At 33.8% G+C, this 15,193-nt stretch overlaps 2 protein-coding genes across 2 annotated transcripts; one reads left to right on the top strand and one right to left on the bottom strand.

The window, feature by feature from the left end:
* Positions 1–261: 261 nt before the first annotated feature.
* On the top strand, positions 262–5,203 carry LOC137923361 (omega-amidase NIT2-A). Its single transcript, XM_068766587.1, has 6 exons — positions 262–357; positions 1,613–1,759; positions 2,837–3,021; positions 4,066–4,234; positions 4,560–4,793; positions 5,028–5,203. The coding sequence occupies exons 1-6, from the start codon at positions 291–293 to the stop codon at positions 5,123–5,125; spliced, it is 900 nt and encodes a 299-aa protein (XP_068622688.1). The 5' UTR covers positions 262–290; the 3' UTR covers positions 5,126–5,203.
* Positions 5,204–6,337: 1,134 nt separating this feature from the next.
* On the bottom strand, positions 6,338–14,481 carry Daao2 (D-amino acid oxidase 2). Its single transcript, XM_068766559.1, has 8 exons — positions 14,367–14,481; positions 14,187–14,290; positions 12,721–12,924; positions 10,765–10,990; positions 9,480–9,544; positions 8,000–8,117; positions 6,938–7,046; positions 6,338–6,528 (listed from the first exon to the last, which is right to left on the bottom strand). The coding sequence occupies exons 1-8, from the start codon at positions 14,448–14,450 to the stop codon at positions 6,422–6,424; spliced, it is 1,017 nt and encodes a 338-aa protein (XP_068622660.1). The 5' UTR covers positions 14,451–14,481; the 3' UTR covers positions 6,338–6,421.
* Positions 14,482–15,193: the final 712 nt, after the last annotated feature.

Below are 15,193 nucleotides of genomic sequence, written 5' to 3'. Positions count from 1 at the left end.
CAACATTTGTGATTTAAGGCGCTCTCCAAGTGTGCAAAAATTCAAAAATAAATAAATCTTATCGATGCTTATGATTTTATGGCTTTAAAAAAGAAGTTTCTACTTTAAAAAATTATCTGGCAACATATCGGCTGTCACTGTTAACAAGTGACAGTTGGTGAACCAACTTGACGTTTCGTGTAGTCCTATAGTTGTACGTTGTGTGCCTCCTCCGAAGAAAATACGAACAGCATACCGGTCATGTTGAAAAGAGGTAATTAAATTCACAATGAATTAAATGCATCCACAACATGCTCGAAACGACTACGGATGCGGTGCATCCGCGATTCACAAAGAAACCTATTTATGCTCTTTGGGGTATAGTATTCGGTTTATCTTTAAATTTTAACTCTGGCTTACATCTAACCTCTGCCTCAATTAACATAATTATATAATTAATTCTAATTAATTCGGCAATAACATAAGTTAAAATGTTTCAACTGAAACCAGTCTTGACCTAAGATTGTAAATGTCATGTAGTTTGTTTAGTGAACTGATAAGAATCTTTTGAAACGTAAACATTTGCATGTAGTAAAAAATATATAATCATATTGAATGTGTAATTACTCATTGCATGTAATATGCTTGGTATAATTAATAACTCTTTAATATTTTACCTAATATATAAAATAATTAAGTAAAATTTTAAATAAAATTCATGTCCAATATATGACAATTTTAAATTACGGTTTACACTAACTAAATTTACAATGGAATTTAAATATCTTCATTAGACTTCGTAGTATTACATGAGTGCATATATATAAAAACTAAAGAGTATGTTTATTTAGTACAAATATTAATTTCGAATACAATACAATAAAGTTTTGTAACAGAAAAATAAATACTAGCGTTAGTTAGTAATACACAAAAATTGAATATTTGGATGGCTATTTACAATAATAGATTAATATAGAAAGCAATTTCCTTTGAATAAATTTTAGGATTTGTGAAAGTGAGAGAGAACTAAAACTGCTAGAGACTTAGATGGCAAACTACACCTGTTTATGTGTAGATATTGACTCTTAGCACTCATATTAGTAAGTAACTCCTTGAAAACGCCTTGATAATTTCTGAGCATAAATCTTGTATCTAACTTGTCTCTGTTTATAAATTCAATCTTAATTTAAACTATTTCATAATGCATGATAATATCTACTTCATCGGTTTAGGTATCCAAACTTGTTATATTTTACTTCTTTAAAGCTTTTACACCTATAACCAATCACCCTTGTATAATTACATCATTTCATCACAAAATAAATTGTTCAGTACCCCTCAATATGATGGCCAGCAACCATGAAGTATACCAGCGTGGCTAAGCTGGTGGAACAAGTAGACCGTCACACAAGCGGAGAACACCTTGATATATCAAGTTTTATGTTTGAATTTTTCATTTAGTTAAATTCTTTAACCTATAAATTATTAATATTAAATGTTTGTAGATATTTTAGGAATAATTACGAATGTATGTTATCAACTATTGGTTTTATAGACTGACAAGCCCTAATATTTTCATTTCTGAATTTATGATGTTGTGAAGTTTTTAATGAAATTAAATAATTAATTACAGGTTTTAAGATAGCTATTATCCAGTTAGCTGTGGGTCCAGATAAATTAAAGAATGTGACTCATGCTGTGAAAGAAATCCACAAAGCAAAGGAGAAGGGAGCTCAATTGGTAGCTCTGCCAGAATGCTTCAACTCTCCATATGGAACTCGTGAGTTTTTTACTTTCATATCATCTTTATATCAGCCAATAGATATCTAATGCAAGAATTAGGTCTTCTCCTAAGATCATCACTATTATTGGTTTTATGCTGCCCAAAACTAGCAACATTGATGTAGCATGGAGAACTAACTGTGCTGTGTCTACCGGCACATGGTCATCAATCAAGAATAGTTTGATCCTCTATGGCTGTCAGTTGCACAAGAAATATCCCGCCCACCACCACTTCTAAGCAATTCTTCAAGCTATGTTTGTGACCTTGTTCGTTCTTCTGCGGATTTCCTCATTTCTAATTTTAATACTTTGTTATGATATAACCAGTGATCAGAATAGTTGGAATAATCGGTATATGTACAGAGAAATTGTACCATGATAATTTTTTTTTAAATTACAGATACTGAATAATAGAAAATATTTTTAAAAGCTTCTATTAGTTCTTACATTTAATAAAGACTTAAAATATACATTGAAATATTTGAAAAAATGCGAAAGATTAGTTAAAAAATGGTTAACTGGTAGAAAAAGACAATGCAACTGTGCCATTTTATGGGTAAAGAAATATAACAAATTTAAAATTCCATTAATTGCAGAAAGAAACCTAGTAGTTTTTCGAAGAATTTTTGGTAGATGGATTTTACTGCTTCATTGGTATTGATTTATATTTTTCTTAAAAAAGATACCCAAATTTGGAAAGAAGTGGAAATTTGTTATAGAGTTAAGTTGGTGATGGTGACTTTCCAGTTGCAGTTTAGCTAGTCAGTGCCTTGAACAAGGAGCAATAATAAGCTATGTTTTACTTTAGGCTCCAATATATTCAAGTTTTTAAAGTTCTTTTGATGTTCACCCACAAGGTGGATGGATGCCTTTGATAAGTTTGTTTGAAGACATAAGATGCGCTTAATTTGCTTCCAACCAGTCTTATACATAGGTTCAGCAGTGGGACACTGCAGTTGAAATGATGACATTCAAGTCCGTTTGTCTTCTCAGTATGATAATTTACTTATTTTGTACTAGCAATTAAAATTAATGACTCTATGTTAGAGATGTAAGTAAAAATTGTATTCTACAGAGTATTTCAAAGACTATGCGGAGGAAGTGCCTTCGGGTGCAACATGTCAGGCGCTGTCTAAAGCCGCGGCGGAGGCCGGCGTATGCGTGGTGGGAGGCACCTTGCCCGAGCGCTGCGGGGACAAGCTGTACAACACCTGCACTGTGTGGGACAGCTCGGGCAAGCTTGTAGCAAAGCATAGGAAGGTCAGACATGGAATAATTTTATTATAAAAGCTTTAAAAACTGTTACTTTGTTCGTTTTCTTAATATTAACACAATTACTTATCAACATACTGGTTAGTAAGGTTCATTTGCTGTCAACTACTGTATAGTATATATATATATATATATACCTTATCCAAACATCAATGATTTCAGAAATAATAAATAAGGTAATTATAATTTAGTAAGAAAATGTGTTTTCAAAACTCAGATAACTAAAAAGTTAAAAAAAATATCTTATAATATTAGTTTATTGTGCTGTTAGAAGTTATTGGCTTGTCGCATTCTAATTGAAAAATAAATTAATGTTACATTTTTCACAGTGATCACTTTATATATGGTGATCAGTAATAGGTGTAACATCATTAAAGCTTTTTTTTGACAATAGAGCTGTATCACCTCTTAGAAGCAATATAAGACTAACAGATTTCAGTTTTGTATGATATCTGTTATAATAACAGGAATAGGATAGTTGTATATAAAGTTTGTAGAGTGTGATCTATTCAAACTAAACTACCTATTGTAGTACTGACTTTATCATTAATATGTCTTACTCAAAACAAACATCTATTGGCCTTTCTGAACTGCGTTACATTTCTTCTCGAAACTCATGTTCGTTTGGACAGTTTGTCGGGTTTGACAGTTTGCTTTGAACTTCGCTCGTTTGACAGTTCGGTATGAACTTCGCCCGTTTGACAGTTTGCTTTTAATTTCTCTTTTTTGACAGTTCGCAATGAACTACGCCCGTTTGACAGTTCGATATGAACTTCGCCCGTTTGACAGTTAACATGCTGCAAATTAGTTTTGTGATTTAACAGCTTTGTCGATCAATATTTTATAGATTAAAATGTAAATTAAATTTTATTAATTAATAAGGTGTCTCACTCCACACAATCACTATGAAATATATTAAAATATTTTTTTCGGGTGAAATTCGACAGGCTGACTTGGCAATATAGATGGCAGTTTATAATTAAATATAACAAGCACTTTGTAATATTCAAATTGTTGTTGAAATTGTTTTAGATCCATCTCTTCGATATCGATATTCCGAACAAAATAACGTTCAAAGAGTCTGATGTACTGAGTGCCGGAGACCAGATTACCACCTTCGACTTCCAGGGCATCAAGATAGGTCTGGGCATCTGCTACGACCTTCGCTTTCCTGAAATGGCTCGCCTGATGGCTAATCAGGGTATGTTAATCTTTAAAGTTGATTATGGAAGCGGCTTTAATGGTTTACTAATAGATACAGTACAAAAGGAATTGTTTTCTCAATCTATCTGGATAGAAGCTGGTACAGTTATCAATCTCACTAGTCCATTTGCAACCTGAGATTTTTTTTTAAAGTGCTTTCCGTGTAGTCCAACATTTTAACTGTTGGTAAAAATGTATGTATAATATTATTATTTAGAATACGATCTTCTTAAATTAATCTGACGTGTGAGTTTGAGATGTCAACCTTTACTTTCGATAACCGGTGTTCAACAGTTCAGAAATAATATATAATATTTGTCCAGGGTGCTCTGTACTCGTGTACCCGGGTGCGTTCAACATGACGACGGGGCCTCGACATTGGGCTCTCCTAGGCCGCGCCCGGGCGAACGACGAGCAGCTGTGGGTGGCACTGGCTAGTCCAGCTCGAGACACAACAGCGCACTACGTAGCTTGGGGTCACTCCACCCTCATTGACCCCTGGGGCGAGCCCGTGGCCTGCCTCGACGAGAAGCCTGGCATGCTACTTGCTGATATAGGTCTGTATTTTATTTTAACTACTTGGACAGTGGCGGAATATTTGTTCTATTATACTTTCAAACTAAATAATTTGGATAATAAATGTGTCAAATCAAGTGACACAAGTGTTATATGTATGTATATCTGCAGCAGAACATATATGGAATTATATACTGAAATCTTTTCAGTGTTGAATAAAAATAAAATATATTAAAAAAAGTTTTTTTTACCAAAATAATTTTAATTTTTTACAGATCTTACGAAAGTAGACGAAGTGAGAAGTCAAATACCGATAAGAGTTCAAAAGAGAATGGACATCTATGACACCGTGCATAAGTGTAAGAAAGTCTAACTTAAACAGTTATTGTTTAGGAATAAATGTGTACATTATAACGTATATCCAGTGATAGAAAGGCACAATTACAAGTCCTTAAAGAACAATAACGAGCCCTTATTTACCTATAGGCTTCTCCTATAGGTTTCGACTTCGACTACTATTAGCATTCTATGTCAATTCTCCTTCGCATCGATTATTTAGAGATCGATAGCGATTTTCGTGAGATCTTTATCGATTTTTGAGATCAATATCGATTTTAGAGAGGTCTATATCGATTTTAAGAGATCGATATCGATTTTAGAGATCAATATCAATTTTTAGAGGTCGATATCGATTTTTAGAGGTCGATGTCGTATTTTCAGAGACAGATATTGATTTTTTAGAGATTGATAACGACTTTGATGGGGTAGATATCGATTTTCAAGGGATCAATTAGCCTCAAAATTTAAATAGACTTCCAAAATTAACAAGAGTTCCAATTTTAAACTTTCAATATACTTTGTAAGTCGTTTATTATATACCAGCTTGGTATAAGTATGACTAATATTTTAGTATAAAGTAACTATTGTACTTTTTTTAACTATTATTTACTTGATGTTTACTGTATTTTGTTTATTATTTTTTGGTAAAATTTAATGTTAAATATACTGACTCGACCAATTAAAAACTTTTTAACGTAATTTGGTCCAAAGCGCATGGCCATTTGAGTAAAATTGGGTACCACAGGTTTAACCAAAGCAATTTTAAGTTTAATTTGTATATGTACTCTTATATAATTATCTATACTTGAATCTTTCATACTTTACGATTTTTCATAGATCGTGTGATAATTGTGCAATAAATCTAGAGATATAAACAGGATGATTAGTTACAGGAATAAAAGTTTTTAAATTGTGCCAGTGTACAGATCCTTTGCTGTCAAATAATTCATGGCACAAAACTTCAATGGTTTCATAGATAATAAATAACAATGATAATATAGTAAAAGTGTTTTCAAAATTCGTATTAAAATTAAATACTGTTTATTATATGTCACTGCAAACTTTGTACTGCCAGATGCTATTGGCCTATCTCATTCCAATAGATAAAAATAAATGAATATAACATATTTTAGTGTGATCACCTGTTTTGCAATCAAAGTTCAAACCCTTTTATGCTTTTACTTCTATATCACCCTGTATAGAAAGATATATCAAGAGCTAGTGTATCAAATAATAACACATAATTTATTTTGTTTAATACGTAAATATTTTCTCATAAGATATAATTGTTATATTTTAGAGGCGTTTTGTATACGTGTTAATGTTTATATTAAAGTTTTGACTTTGTCTCTGATCGTTTTATTTTATTCAACTGCTCTTCCAGTATATTCAGGACGTTGTCGCCGCAACCCCAAAACAATGTGAGACCACTTCCACCTATAAGAAATAAATGATCAATAACAGTGTTACCAGTAATTCGAATATTAATGGAATAATTTTTTTTAATTAAAGAATATGCCCTATAGCGTTGGAGCAGTGGATAAACTGAGTGGTCAATTGAACGGTGTCGTACCGCTTCCTGATTGGTAAAAAACAGCATTCGTGTTTCAGAACCAACATTTGACACTTCAATGGAGGTTGAATATATTCATTTGAGATTCGCCCGTATTTATACCGATGTAAATGAACAATTTTATTTCGGTGGAATTCCCCTTTTTGATGCACCCCTAATGTTTCCACTACAGTGTTTACTGGAATATTCTATCAAGTAGAGAATAAAGAACTGTTGCATCGACGGCATTTTACTATTACAAGCTAATAATACAGTTGTATCAATGTTATTTACCGTGTCCATAATTGTGGATGTATAATTTGCCATTTTTCTCTTCCGCTTCGAGTCTGATCTCATCCCTGCCGGGACGCAATCCTGCCCAATGGTTCACCAATTCAGCGTGCTAAAAATACAATATACATTAAATGCCATTTACACTTGAAATTACAAATATCTTATATTTATACACACAATACAAAATAGATATATAAATTAAAGTTAACTAGAATAATTATATTCTTCATTCTTCCTTAAAGTACAACAAATACAAATAAATGAAATTAGGATGTCTGTAATATTAATATGACTCTGTGTTTGGCACTAATCGGTGTAACATAGCTCCTGAAGATGCCCCGTGGAGGGGTGAAACACGTGTTGAGTGATTTGGTGGTGGCGGTTGTGTGGTTCGCATTGTTTGCCGCATGCGCATTTATCAGCGGGCTGGCGGGCGGTGCACTTTGTTGCACGACAACCACTGCATGTGCGGAAGTGGCTAAATATTGGTCCTTTTCTTATTTAATATAACAGCTTTTTACTACGCGCATATGAATGTTACATCTTTTAAAATTCTTGTCTGTCTATCTGCCTGTTTCCGGCTAATGTCTGAAATGGCTGGACCGATTTTGACGGAACTTATACTGGCTGGTAGCTCATGTAACATGAAGTAACTTGGGCTTTTTTTGTTTAGATTAATTTTTAAATGAAAAAAAATGAACTAAATAACGGGTACAACACATTCTTTATTTTCCCGCCAAACAGTCTTGTTAGCTATAATTTAAATATTGTAAAGATACTTTCGCAAGTGATTATTAAATTAGGATAATCTTGGAAAATGTAGTAGTTTTCACACTTATATTATTACTTATAAATAAGCAATTGTCAGCATGTCGGCATTATTTTAAAGTAAACGCGTATCTGAATATCCAATCTCTAGTTATTCATTGGTTATGAGAAATGGTCAGATACCCCACTAGTTGGATCGACGACATAGTAAATTTCCCTGGATGCTTGGGTGAAACCTATGCTGTAGTGGTTGTCTATCAGCTGAAAATAAGAAGAAAAATCAGAATTAATTACCTTTAATCCAGGTATCATTTGCCGACAGCCGTCCAATATGAATGTCGTGTTATGGTCATCAATGTCAGTTCTATAGTCGTGTTCTTGATGAGTACCACCCAATACGCAAATCGCATCGCTGGAATAGACACGAACATACATTTTTATCGCGAAACAACTTGCACACATTTTTATTAACAGTTAACGAAAATGGCATATGATCAAAATGACGATGTGAAGTATGACAGAAGAGCATGGAAACAAAAAAGAAAAGAAAGGGAATCATTAAAAGATAAAAACGTCCCTGTACCATAAATAAGTTAGAGGAACGAAAAAAAAAACACCATTTGGGCAGCAGTAATAGTCCGGTCCAAAAAAAAAAAATCGTTCATATATTTTGTAATTTCTTCGAAGAGTATACATTTGAAATACCATAAAAGTAGTTGGTTTCTACAATATTACTAATGCTTCTTCGTAGTTATTAATACGATGATAATATTTGTTATGGTAAGGCTACTTTACTAGAAGCTACATACATATCACACATTTATTAACACGTCGGTCCTGACCAACTGACGTCTTACTTATAATAAATGTCAGCATCCTTTATTCAACATGCTTGCCTTGAGGAAAAGCCTCCTGGTTTCACGAGGCGCTTTAAAGAAACGCTAACACAATAGAAGTCCCACATTTTAATATTCCAGTGCGACTATCCGAACGATTTATGATATGATTTCAGCCGGGGTCTAAATAGCCATGTAATTTCAAAATTCCATTCCATCTAGTTATGCTACATGGACAACTTCAGACAGTCGCCTTTCTACTTTAGAAGCTACATTACATAATCGTCAGCGGCATCAAAAAGGGGAATTCCACAGAAATTATTTTTTTTATTTACTCGTATACCAGTGCGACTATCCGAACGATTTATAATATGATTTCAGACGGGGTATAAATAGCCATGTTATTTAAAAAATATAAGCATTTCATTTGGTAATTCTATACGGACAACTTTACATAGTCGCCTTTCTACTTTAGGAGCTACATTACATCATCGTCAGCGGCAACAAAAAGGGGAATTCAACAAAAATATATTTTTTTTATACACCGAACGAAAGAGTGCTTTACAATGCTTCTCGACTTGTGATTGGTTGACGATTTTTATAAATTGAACATTGTTTTTATTGTTTTAAATCGGTATAAATATGGGCTTAGTTTAAGTTCACAGACCCTTCCCCTTTATGAAGTCAGCTCAGACGAAGCTGTAATAGCCTTCGGGGTAACTTCGGACTTCGTATTGTTGGTTGTTTCATACAGAAAGTTTGTATTAATCAAATTGATATGACTATTTATTACGTCGTCATTCTTAAAAGCGATTAGATGTCAATAAGACGGTTGTCATCTCTTGGCACGATACGTGTTGTCGGTTGGGTTATTTTTAGTGCTTTTACTAACATGAATAACTTTAATGCATATGTACTTTAAAACAATCTATACTTACTTAGGGATAACGTAATGGCCGCTATCTTCATCGACAATCGTGTAATTAATCCATGATGCTTTGACCTGTCAAAAGTTTATGATATAAAAATTTAAATATGTTAAACAGATTATAATATTTTTAACAATAACTTCTTTAGACATTCCACGTTAAATACATGTTTTGACATGGTTATTAATTCATAAAAAGAATCTGAAATTAAATTAATATACTCTATAATGGTTTAGCGTGAACGCTTCGTATTACTGGCGACTGCAGCCACAATACTTTTATGTCAAATCATTCTTGCGCGTTCGATTTAAAATTCGAACGCCGATTTGAATTCGGACGCCATCAGTGATGTGGTCGCTGCCGTTGTATTAGGACATATATATCAATACAACACTTCGATTATTTTCCCTTCCAACGTGCTCAGGGGGTAACACCGCCCTCTGATAGCGTATTTTAGTATTCTTCAAATAAGAGGATTCCAAACACACCCTGCACCTGAGTCCCGTCGGTCTCGATGCACAAAACAGTCATCAACATGCACATGACTCGGAGGTACGGCTTACAATACCGGCATTCCGGACGATTTTTGTCCAGTATCAAAAACCGGTATTTATGTAAAAATACCGGTATTTTGGTATTACATTAGTTGATAAGTTAATAATAGATTGTGTGTGATCAAGATCTAGTTTAATTACCATTTACCATACAGTCTCTTCCTTTAGAATAATGTTTCGCAACATGGTGTCCCACAGGAGGGCAATTTGATTGTTAAAGAGGACATTTCGAAAATGGACTTGGAACAATTTTAACTTTTGCTTTAATATCAAAATTATGCACACATAGGTGGGCTTTTAAATTTTAGAAAGGCTTAAATAGGACATGATACATAAAAGGGAGACACTCTCTTATGGGGTTCAAAAATTTCTATAGACTATACCACTTAATGTAGACTAACATGTTTTATTTACGTTTGTCTATGTTCGATGCATTCGTCACAATGATCAGTCTTGCGCTGCCCGCATTCAACAACATCCGACGCAATACAAAAATAAAAATTATATATATTAAGTAAGAAAAGGACCAATATTAAGCCACTTCCGCACATGCAGTGGTAGTCGTGCTACAAAGTGCACCGCCCGCCAGCTCGCTGATAAATGCGTATGCGGCAAACAATGCGAATTACACAACTGCCACCGTCAAATCACTCAACACGTTTTTCACCCCACCACGGGGCATCTTCAGGAGTTATGTTACACCGATTAGTGCCAAACACAGAGTCAAAGATATACATTACCTTAGAGATTTGTCCTCTTATAGCGAAAACTCTATTGTCGGGTACAACATTCCTAGCGTTTACTCCAGTGCAGTTCACGATCACGTGGAACTCACGTAACAGGGGGTCGGTCAGGGAGCCCAACTTCGCTTTAATCACCTTTCCGTTGGCGTTCTTGAATCTTTTATAAAGATATTCTAGAAGCTTCGGTGCTTGGACAACGAACGTGGTGAAACTACGCCCAGCTCTGCGGGTATAAGAAAACAGAATAAATTATAATTCTCTGTCGTATCTTCGGTGATTATTAAGGACTTTACTTTATTGGAGATAAACAGTAACAAAAGGCAGTAAGAAAGTACAAACTTAAAAGCTTAGAAATATAAAATTAGTTACAGTTGTTACCTTATAACTATCTCACTGAGAAAATATAATGATTTATAGTCAAACAATGAAAAAAAAAATAAAAACATTACTAAACAGGGATCAAAGACTATGGTTTATATATTTATATAATGTTCTTTTATATATTTATATTATATATTTATATCATGGTTTAAATTGCATTGTATGTACTCAATAATTTCGAACGAAATTGTTTTTTAAAAGATACGAGAGAGCACGCGAAAATATCGATATCACTAACATATGAATTTTCTATACTAAATAAATTCATCATCAACATTTAAGCCGAAGAAAGTCCACTGTTGGACTTAGACTTCGATAGATTTAAAAAAAAAACGATTAAAAGCTGCCAGTGTTAAACTACTGTAACAAAGTCGTCTTGGACAGACGGTCTTGGACCATCTGGATTGACTTCTTTTGCGGCGTTCGCTGGTACGTGGTCTCTACTCTCCTAATCTCCTAGTTGGAAGTTATACAAAACGTTAAAAGAACTTAAAATACTTCTTATTCTTTTCTGTCTTCTCCTTTTTTCTGCAGATCGTGTCCGTCTAGAAACACTTTAACGGAATCGATGACACGCTCTTTCTATAATAGTCTACCATTTGCTTTCCTACAGGTAGAACCAAAGAGTACAGTTATTGATTTGACCTGATCAAATCGGGTAGATTCTTCTACCGTCTACCAGTGATTTATCGAAATTATCTGATTATATTCGGGCGATGTGACCAAAGTATTAGGGGGACCGGAAAGTAATGTCGCTATAAGTTAAATTCACACGACTACATTTTAACAATTTTTTATTCCTGATCTTCAATATATTCACTTTCGTTATCAACAACCTTTTTCCGTCTAGTATACAACGTCTTCCAAGTACGTAATGGGCTACCAAATGATAATCAAATATTAACATGCAAAGAAACGACATTAGTTTCCGGGTTCCTAATAATTTAGGACTTCTTGGTAGAATATTGTAAAGAGCTTGGTCTTAGCTTTGAGCTAGTCGAGGATAGACTTATTGGCGCTCCTTGCTATCTTTGGTATTCGTAACATCTTCCTTAAAATACTATTTTAATAATTCCCATTCTAGAGGACCTCTGGTATCCCTATCATTTTTTGGGACCGAGACTTTAATTTCAATACGTTTTTAGTATATATATAGTTTTAGTATTATTTATATTTCTTCTTTCTTCCGTCACAATATCTGACATTTTATCTTCCTCCTTCCGTCATATTTTCTTTCATTCTTGCTGCTTTTATTTACATACATTACCTTCCATTCTTTGCCACATTTTTTACAATATTACATCCTTTTTTACATTTTATTATACAATTTTTTTGAATATACCTTCTTTCTATATCACAGTCATTTTATGTACCTGTTTAATTCTTTGCACGACCTTTATTTTTATTACGTTCTTTATTATAATTTCTGCATTTTGCAAGGAAGTGTGCTTGCTTGGTTTCAGTTGAAGTTGACGCTGTTAACCCGGGGGCTTTTACAGCTTCATCGGAACTGAGTTCACGGAGCGGAAGGGTCCGTGAACTTAAAAAGGAAGTATGCCTCTAAGTACTTACGCGTAGTTGATTGAATGCATTCGGCTTAAGTGGTCAAGTTGCTTCATGTCAAGCTCTCTGTAGCCAAACACCGTGTCGGCCCACAGCGGGCGCTCCACCTGTCTCTTCTCCCTGTACAGCTCGTACATGGGCATCAGGGAGACGTGGTTACCACCGGAGTACCAGAGATCGTGCAGGAAGTAATATGTCTCCGTTCCCCATTTCCTGTAACCCCACACATATGTGAATATTTTTTGGAAAAAAGACAATTCATTAGAGTTTGTCGTGGTCGAAGATTAAGATGATAAGTTTCCTCTAAGGCAGTGTTTCCCAACGTAGGGCCCATGTCCCACGGGGGGGCAATTTGGTTGTTAAGTGGGGCAATTCGAAAATGAATTTTAATCCTTTCCCTTTAATATAAAATTATATATGTTACACAGGGGGGCGTAAGAATTTTAAAAAGTGGGGCATGGCACAAAAAAGGTTAGGAAACACTGCTCTAAAGCCTTTTATTAACGGCACTTTCTCTATTTCCGTTGTTTATTGGTTGTATATTTTTTTCATAATTATAAGAATCTATATAAATATGGCCTAAGTTTGATCAATATACACACTATTACTTTAGAAGATATATCGGCCCTTGGAAGAATCCCACAATATTATTCTCGCATATGTGTAAATGCCCATATATTTTCGATATATTTTCAAGCAGTCTATAAAAGTATTCCATTTGGAACAATTATGCAGTAGATTCACTTAACAATCTTTTATTTAACTTATGATATTTAACCTCACCCTACTTTTAAGGTTCTCTACAAGTAAAACCTTTTCTCTCTAGAACCTGACACGAAGATGATCTCGGAGCGTTCAAGAGAAAAGTACTTCTACGGATCCTTGAGAAATCTTGACTACTTTTAATGTAGATAAATAAACAAGGACCTAAACGCTCAAATCAAACCAAATTAAAATATTTTAAATTCGATTAGGTTAATACAGGCACTTACGAAACTTCAGTCAACAAGAAATATTGGCATTATTGTCCCTACAAGAAGCTACCACCGGCTCGGAAGTCAGTTCTGCTGAGAAGAGCCGAAAAGAAACTCAACAGTTGTTCTTTACAACAGTTTTGATAGAAACATATTTCAAATTAACAGCAACTGAATGCTGTGAAACACTATGGAAGTTAAAATTCATCGAGATTTTAAAAAGTCCGGGGATCCCCGCGGAGTTTTTGTCAAAATTATTATTACAATTATTTATTGCGGCTATTTTAAAATATGCTATTTAGGCTAAATTGAGCACCTAAATCTAGTAATGCATTTAAATGGTCTAGAGGGAAGGGCCTGAACTCGCGTCGAGTTATTTTTCAAATTGCTCTTTAACAATTAAATTGCCAGCGTGTTGGGTATAGAGTCCCATGTTCGGAAAGACTGGATAAATGTTTAAAAGAAGGACTGTGAAATAAAAAAATTAAAAAAAAAACTTACGTCAGCTTTTCTTGTGCTGTGCTTCCGCAAAGATATGGATACCATAGTCCCCCAGAACCGTCGCCTGTTGTGTTCGGTGTGAATTCATCTGAAAATATCGTAACCTGAAAATCAACATAATGTATTTACTTTAATAAATGAAATTAAATAATAATCATATTTAATTAGATAAATATCAACATCGAAATCTGGATATTTTTCCTTAATTTTTAATGCACAGGTCACACCATTGACCCCTGCACCAATAACTGCAATTTTAACCATTTTGCAGTCAAATAGTGATGCAAGTTTGAAAGTGAATCAAACACTGCATTATGCATTCTTATAGATCTTCTTATCCCGAGTTCAGAGGTCCTATAAACAGATCATTATTGAATGTTGACTTGTCGTAAATATTTGTTTTAGCTAATGTTACATTATGTTGATAAGGGTCCTTAACAGGTGGAGACGAAATGTAACAAATTGGTAATTTTATTTACATATTACAATACAACGAGAATATTTTCATATTAGACAAATAGCTATTTTGTTTAACTAATAATTGTTTATCTATAAGGATTATCGCTACTTTTTAACCAAACAAGTTCAAACAGTAATTGACTGTATGTAAAGTCAGATTTCGTTGATATTATATAGAAACGTTTACGGATTTAAATAATTTTGTTAATTATTTACTTTTAGGATTAATTTAAATAGAAATTATTCTAAAGTTCAGGCTAGATATTATTATGACAAAAATAAAAATAAAGTTTTTTCTTAATGTCTCTATTCTAATAGTATCTTCTTGTTTCTCATGCAAGAAAGGAAGATTTGTCAATCTTTAAAATGAAAATACTGGAAGTGGCAGTTCAGAACATATCTTTGTCGTATTTAGTAAGATAGTTTTTTTTAAAGCGCGCACTGGAAAACCACAAATTTCGAAGTAATAAACTATTATATATGCTATAGCAGCAAAAATCAATGGCTTGGACTAGACCGAACGATCTCTCAGAACTATCTCCGTCCAT

This window comes from Battus philenor, unplaced genomic scaffold (genome assembly GCF_028537555.1).
Source record: "Battus philenor isolate CCGP_79_NKW_IND1 unplaced genomic scaffold, ilBatPhil1.0.hap1 SCAF_21, whole genome shotgun sequence".
Classification (NCBI taxonomy): Eukaryota; Metazoa; Arthropoda; class Insecta; order Lepidoptera; family Papilionidae; genus Battus; species Battus philenor.
Note: the sequence above shows the minus strand (reverse complement) of the source record. Positions and strands in the feature narration are given on the sequence as shown.

Coding starts and splice junctions, on each gene's coding strand:
- LOC137923361 (XM_068766587.1), top strand. CDS start 291: ATGCTCGAAACGACTACGGATGCGGTGCATCCGCGATTCACAAAGAAA. Junction 358..1,612: donor ACCTATTTATGCTCTTTGGG/GTATAGTATTCG, acceptor AATTAATTACAG/GTTTTAAGATAGCTATTATC. Junction 4,235..4,559: donor TCGCCTGATGGCTAATCAGG/GTATGTTAATCT, acceptor ATATTTGTCCAG/GGTGCTCTGTACTCGTGTAC.
- Daao2 (XM_068766559.1), bottom strand. CDS start 14,450: ATGGTTAAAATTGCAGTTATTGGTGCAGGGGTCAATGGTGTGACCTGT. Junction 7,047..7,999: donor AAATGATACCTGGATTAAAG/GTAATTAATTCT, acceptor TTGTATTTTTAG/CACGCTGAATTGGTGAACCA. Junction 6,529..6,937: donor CATCCACAATTATGGACACG/GTAAATAACATT, acceptor TATTTCTTATAG/GTGGAAGTGGTCTCACATTG.